General features: G+C 45.3%; 1 protein-coding gene across 1 annotated transcript in view; it reads left to right on the top strand.

The window, feature by feature from the left end:
- Positions 1-6,817: 6,817 nt before the first annotated feature.
- ptch2 (patched 2) overlaps positions 6,818-7,500 on the top strand; it is a gene marked incomplete at its 5' end in the record, with an annotated part of 34,435 nt that continues 33,752 nt past the window's right edge. The window contains one exon of the mRNA XM_083690224.1: positions 6,818-6,964. Coding sequence (XP_083546350.1) covers positions 6,818-6,964 — 147 coding nt within the window. The remainder of the gene's footprint in view (positions 6,965-7,500) is intronic.

Below are 7,500 nucleotides of genomic sequence, written 5' to 3'. Positions count from 1 at the left end.
CCGTGTCGCCTACCTCTTCCAGCAGGCTTGCTCTCTGGCAGTGACAGGCTCCCTCATCCCAATGAAGATGCTAATGTTCACAGGCAGCGGACGGTTAAATGGGGCCTTGGCACTTACTGTAGGTAGTGTAAGTGCCATGGTACTTGTGAGGCCTACAGTATAATAAATCATTAGGGCATCATGTCGACAGTGATATAAATATACACCCCTTGGAGGAGGTCCAAGAGGTGCTAGCTAGCCTAGCCTTGCATAGGCCTATACAGAGATTGGCTAACTCAAGTGATTTGAGATTTGGGATACTTTCATGACCGCCATGTTGGCACCAAAAGCTCTGTGACAGTTGAGTTCGAGATAGAATTCCAAGTTCGAATGGGTTTTTTTGTCGCTGGAGGTTTTGAGCCAAGATGGAGGACCGTTTTGCCCAACTCTGTATAGGCTGTCTATGGCTCTGACGGTAACTGCCAAAAAAAAAAGTCCCATTTAGCTCTGGTAGCACCCTGTCTTGGACTTCAATAAGGCCAATACAGGGTGGTCAGAGTCACACTGACCAAACAACAGAGAGGGGGAGGGAAGGGGGAGAGAGTAAGTTTTTCAGGGATTGAAGCAATTCAAGGAGGCGGTCAGTCACCCGCTTGGCTCAAAGGGAATGTGTGTGTGTGTGTGTGTGTGTGTGTCTGTGGTGGGGTGGGGTGGAGTTAGGGGGTGGGTGGGTTGATGGGTGGGTGGTTTTGGGAGCTTGAGGGCTTGAGAGTGTGGAAGACGAGGGAATGACGAGGCCACCCAAGAAGGCGGGAGGAGAAACCTGCGTGTCTGCTGCTGACCCCTGCACATTAACTGAACACTTCCTCAATTTGTCTTCTGTGTTCTTCGGGCACAAACGAATTTCCTCCCTTCTTTTTTTTTTTTTTTAACACATGCACAGACGCACAGACACACACACACTATCTTTTAAGACACTGCCATACCCCCCCCCCCCCACTCTCCTCAACCTCACCCCCCATGCCTCCCTCCAACCCCAACCCCCCCTGACGCCCACCTTCAATGCACAGACACACAGATGCCTTTAAGTAGCTAACTCAACAGAAAGACCACTTGCTTATGCTACTTCACAAAGGACTGTGTGTGGCAGCAGAGACATGCATGGGATAATGATAACCCTGCAGGACCATGTGAGGCTCACACATATCAGAGGTGTGTGTGTGTGTGTGTGTGTGTGTGTGTGTGTGTGTGTGTGCCTGCGTGCGTGCATGTGTGTGTGTGTGTGCGCACGTGTGTGTGTGTGCACGTGTGTGTGTGTCTGCATGCGTGTGCACATTTGTCTGTGTGCGTGCGTGTGCGTGCGCGTGTGTTACACTGTAGCTTTTCAACCGCTTGTGTTATAACGCTTGTGTTATAACACTTGTGTTATAACACTTGTGTCCTAGCTGTTACAAGGCGAGGCAGGCTAACGCAGACGTAGCGGGGAGACGCTCGGAGCAGACAGCAGACGATAAGCAGGGTTGATAGGCATCTCCTCCAGTCACTGGACGAGACTAAGCCGTGTTGGCACATGTGCCCTTTGTCTGTTAGTTGATATCTTTAATTGAGTCCGTCTGACTCCGACATGAACCACGCTGTGCCCGTTATGGTAATCTCAGAACCCAGAGTCTCATCTCTCTGATTCGTGAGACGGTGCGTATGTCAGCTGGATATTTTTTTGTTTGGTGTGTTTTTGAGGGATTATGCGTGGCTGTTGGATAGATGATTAATAGATGATTCACTTACTTGAATTTAACAGATGTGTTTGTTGTTAGTCGCTTTGGATAAGGGCGTCTGCTAAATGGCGTAAATGTAAATAAATGTGAATGTATTAATTTAAGGATGTGAGTAAGGGACGCGAGACGCATCCACGCAGCTCACGGTGTGGCCTGACTTCTCGTGTCATGTCTGGACTGTGTGCAGCCAGTGTGTTCTGTCTGAGGATTCTCTTGGTTGTGTTACATGTTGTCTGCACATTTTGTAATTTATTTCTTTTTTTTGCATTCTCTGGATTGACTTACTCTTATGCCTGCCTGTCATGCAGTAATAGTTACCCAATGGACAAATAAAGCATCAATTCATTCACAGGGACTTTCTATGAATCTAAAGGCATTAACTTGAAACATTTTGAAGATACTGAAGTATGAAGTATAGGTTTATAACCAGAATGTTATAGAGATCATTTACAGAACACTTTGACTACATGACAGTTAATCTCTCTCTTGTAATAACTCTCTCTTCCCTCTCTCTCTCTCTCTCTCTCTCTCTCTCTCTCTCTCTCATAATGTTATTTTAAATCACTTCACAATGTAGTGATATTATAAAAATGTTGGGTTCATGAATAGATACACATACATAGAATTTGTGGATTTTATGCTTTTCGCCCCAAAAACAAACAATCTGATTCTTACTTTGCCACCTGCCAGCAAAGTCTGACAATACCCCTGTTAAAACAACACAAACAAAGACGGACACAAAAGTGTGTGTGTGTGTGTGTGTGTGTGTGTGTGTGTGTGTGTGTGTGTGTGTGTGTGTTTTCTCTAAGGGAACCATTCATTGCGATGACAAAGGGGGAAAGAAATACATTATCATAATTAATCTTATCTTTAGCTGTGGGTGGCAGGTCCGTTCTTTCTCAGCCTGACACAGGCCCACAATGCATACATGTACACGTCATTTTGTTACAATGCACCTTTTGGCTTACGAATATTTAAGAATGCTTTGTGAATATTCACCAAACAAGCATTGAATATTGGTTTAGAAGCACTTTTGCTGTCACTTCTGGTTGCTCACAACAAGGGGCCAGCATTCATGGAGATTAACTTATGAAGATGAAAATGATTTAATTCTACGAAACTGATTCGTTTTAATTCTGTGAACTTAGAGTTTTATCTGACTGTTGAAACCGCTTTCAGTGGAGACTCTACATCGTCTGAAGTCTAGGCTTGGGTGTGGGAAACTAACCCTATGAAATGTTATGTTAATTCGATACATCATTTAATCATGTAAACTTTGAAGTTGCTTTTTGTTGACAATGAAATGGCGTTCCTAATTGGTGCAATGTGTCAAAGTTTTCTAACCCAGGAGAATGTGTAATCTACAGCTTTCTTCCTAACAAGACCATATGAGAGAGAGAGAGGGAGAAAGAAAGAGAGAGAGATGAGAGAGAGAGAGAAAGAAAGAGAGAGAGAGAGGGAGGGAGAAAGAGAGAGAGAGAGAAAAAGAGAAAGAGAGAGAGAGAGGGAGGGAGAAAGAAAGAAAGAGAGAGAGAGGGAGGGAGAAAGAGAGAGAGATGAGAGGGAGGGAGAAAGAGAGAGATGAGAAAGAGAGAGAGAGAGAGAGAGAGAGGGAGGGAGAGAAAGCAAAAGAGGGAGAGAAAAAGAGGGGGAGAGAGAAAAAGAGAGCGGGAGGAAAGCGAGCTACGCCTAGCTTTACGATAAATAAACACCCGGTCAGTCAACTGCAGCCGTACAGCTCAGCTGTCGTGTGATGGCTGAGTGCGTGAGTGCGTGAGTAGAGGTTCTGTGCTTTTGCGATTGCACATACAGAACCGGGCGTGGGCCGGGATGGGGTGGGGTGGGGTGTGGTAGGGGTCTGGGTCACGAAGGGGTGTGGGGGGGCCACGGTCCTGTGCCGGGTCGGTTTATGTTTGGGGGGGTGGAGGCGGGGGCGCTGTACGATGGCATATATCTGGACAACGCATGGTCATCTGGGTGGTTTATTTATCCAAGGCCTCCAGACCCGGCCCAGGACCTCCCTCAGTTTGTTAGGGCTTCCAGGGGCCCCCCACCACACAGGGCAATTCCTCACATTCCTACATTAGCTCCAATTTCCAGCTACCTTCTCCCCTCATCGAATCCTACAAATTGAGCAACTAGCTGATCCAGTTGGAGGCTGGTGGAAGATTTCTACCCCCGCCAGCCTCCCCTGAGCTGATCATTATAACTTGTGTAACCCTAACCCTAACCCTACCCCCCCCCCCCCCTCCCTGTATAACATGAGTATCAGGCATGTGTGAATGCCCCCCCCCCCCCACACACACACACACACACACACACACACCATCGATGAGCCCGTCCTCCGATTTCTACCTCCACCAGCCTCCACTGACTCAAACCCATGGATGAACGTAGCGGATGTCCTTTGGGCTTCTTCGTCCCTGAGGTTTGCAGTGTATGAAGATCCTGTAGATTGTAGATTGATTGGGTTTCAACATAATTGCGGGTGTTGATTAGTTTTTCCGCTCAAGCTCAAGCCGAAAGTGTGTGTCTACCATTTATATAACAGCAATTATTTTAGTTTCATATGTATTGTATTCTGCTCATGTGGTCATTGTGTGTGTAACGACTACCAGATGGATTCTACCTCATTCCACCCTCTGTAATACAATATGTGTTCTTAAATCATGATTGCATTTACATGCTTTTAGCATTAAACTAAGTGGGAAGTATTAACTGCATAATTATATGTGGATATTAAGTATGATCCCTGTGTTAATAAACCAATGCAAGCTGGTGTAGCTCTGGGTGTGTGTGTGTGTGTGTGTGTGTGTGTGTGTGTGTGTGTGTGTGTGTGTGTGTGTGTGTGTGTGTGTGTGTGTTTTCGTGTGTGTGACTCTCTCTCTCTCCCTCTCTATAAAGGGAGCTGTAGCAGACGGCCCAGCCTCAGGTAAACAGAGTTAGAGTTAAGTACTTATCAGTAGGGTGTGACAGAGAGGAAACAAACAACTACCAGGCAATAGGAAGGTCTACCAAACTAACCCTAACCTTAACCCTGTCCCTAAACCTAACCCTAACCCAAACTAACCCTAACCTTAACCCTGACTCTAACCCAAACTAACCCTAACCCTAACCCTAACCCAAACTCCATTGCACGTTTAATGCCTCACACTACAGACAGACAGACTACAGCCATTACAAGTTGAATGCCTTGCACTAGAGGCAGACAGACAGAAAGACAGACAGACAGATAGACAGACAGACAGCCTACAGCCATCATAAGTGTAATGCCTTACACTAGACAGACAGACAGACAGACAGACCTTCTACGTCCATTGGTAAGTTGAATGCCTTACACTAAAGACAGACAGACAGATAGATAGACCTATACAACCATTAGAAGTTGAATACCTTACACTAGAGACAGTCAGAAAGACAGACAGACAGACAGACAGCCTACAGCCATATCATAAGTGTAATGCCTTACACTAGACAGACAGACAGACAGATAGACAGACCTATCCCACCATTAGAAGTTGAATACCTTACACAGGAGACAGACAGACAGACAGATAGACAGACCTATCCAACCACTAGAAGTTGAATACCTTACACTAAAGACAGACAGAAAGACAGACAGACAGACAGACAGATAGACAGACCTATCCAACCATTAGAAGAAGTTGAATACCTTACACTAGAGACAGTCAGACAGACAGACAGACAGACAGATAGACAGACCTATCCAACCATTAGAAGTTAAATACCTTACACTAAAGACAGACAGAAAGACAGACAGACAGACAGACAGATAGACAGACCTATCCAACCATTAGAAGAAGTTGAATACCTTACACAGGAGACAGAAAGACCTACAGCTGTCAATGACTTCCAACAGCACCCAGACTATCACCAACACAGCTGCCGTAAGGAAACTGCACAGGCACAGTTGAATTAAAAAGGTGGCTGTTACGACTTCAGAATGATGTATAAATAGATAAGAACATGTAATTTGAAGTGACTTAAATGGATGGGCCATGTCTACACACCTTGTTAAATGAAATACTGGAGTACGGTTGGTTGTAGGCTAAACAGTATTATTATGTACGTAAGTCAAGCAAATTAGTGAGATAGACAGAGGTGTGAAAAGCATTGAACTTTTAAACTGGAATGTAAATCTTTTAAAGTTAATTGTTGGTTTGCTTTTGTTTTATGTATTTGAAAAAACAAGCACAAAACAAAACAAAAGTCTAGTTTAGTGCGCAGTTGCACATTCGATGATTTATTTGAATTGGGTGTGAGAAACCATACTGTATAACTACTTTGTCATAAATAAAATCATAAATCGCGAATAAAAGAAAAGAAAAAGAGAACGGTGTCTGTCTGTTGTATCAATAGATGGCATGTGTGATTGCTGCTTAAAAAACGAACTGGGCATTTGGGAATGTGCAGAGTGGAGCCGAGCAGAGCAAGGCAGAGCAAGGCTGCAGTGTGTGCTGAGTTTATTGAAAGAGTCTCTCTCCCTGACGCCCCCCGCTCCCCCCCCCCCCCGCCCCCCTCCCCCCCGGCTCTCCCCCCTCTCTCCCCCCGCCTCCCCTCGATTCCAACGTCTGCCTGGGTGGTCCCGCTCTCTCTCCACTTTGGTGAGCTGTTGCTTAGCAGCTAATAATAGGAGATGTTTGCAAAGTAATTTGCCTCTTCCTTGGCCAATGAGAACCAGAGCGCTTTTCCATCAAACCACCCTTTTCAGGATTTGCGGAGGGGCTAACTTCTCCAAATGTTACTGCTACAGGATCAGAGGCAGAAGACTTGAGAGATCTGCTCGGCACTTTCCTCCGACTTTCGCAACGTTGTTTTTACACGATAACGGGACGGATGAAGACTGAAGGATCTATACGGATTTGGGCACATAATGTTGGGATGCAGTTGCAAGACTTTGGCTCAACGAAAGACTAAGACGTATTCTCCTCACTCTTTCCCTGTGGATGCGCTAGTATACTATCTTGGATTATTGTCGCTTTTGCTGAACTCGCACTGTTTCTCCGTTGCTTCGCTCTGTGCTTCGTTTTCTTGTTTGGACTATGGCCTCGGAGCACAGCGTCCCAGGGGCCGGTGTATTTGGAGATTTACCCCCGAGTTATACGCGTTCTCCGCCGCCAGTAAACTCAGATCTCCTCCGGAGACCCAGTTACTGCCACGCTGCTTTCGCACTAAAACAGATTTCTAAGGTGACAAAATTATTTGAGTGGAATATGCATAAAGTTTCATTCATCAGCTCTGTGAATAAGTTGTTATGTTCTGATACTTGAGCGGAAAACCTTTCTCACTGTGCTCTGAAGCAGGACTCACAGTAAGAGCGGGTTTTTATGTGTAAATGTGATAGAATGTGACATACAAGTGTGAGAACACGCTGGAGAATGAGACGTAACATTGTAACGTTTCAGAAACATTGTAGCATATTCGTGTGTGGCCACACTGGCACGAATTGATGTTTAACTTTCAAGCAGCGATCTAACTATGAATGAGAATAAGTCCCTCCATTCATTTCAGAGGCTTTAGTATTCCCTATTGCTTTATTGTGCGCGTTTTGGATCTGTTCAGCTCTTGTTTGTGTGAAGTTATAGCCAACTCGGGCTCTCTACACGGTTTGTTTGAAAATGCGGTAGGTCTCAAAGAGGAATTCACTGATTAAGTTTTATCTGACAAAGCATCTTTGGACCGCATGAACGCTTGGATATGTGTCAGAAGTGCGGAGTGAAACCAA

Source organism: Argentina silus (assembly GCF_951799395.1).
Source record: "Argentina silus genome assembly, chromosome: 18".
Classification (NCBI taxonomy): Eukaryota; Metazoa; Chordata; class Actinopteri; order Argentiniformes; family Argentinidae; genus Argentina; species Argentina silus.
This window is presented reverse-complemented; position numbering and strand designations above follow the sequence as displayed.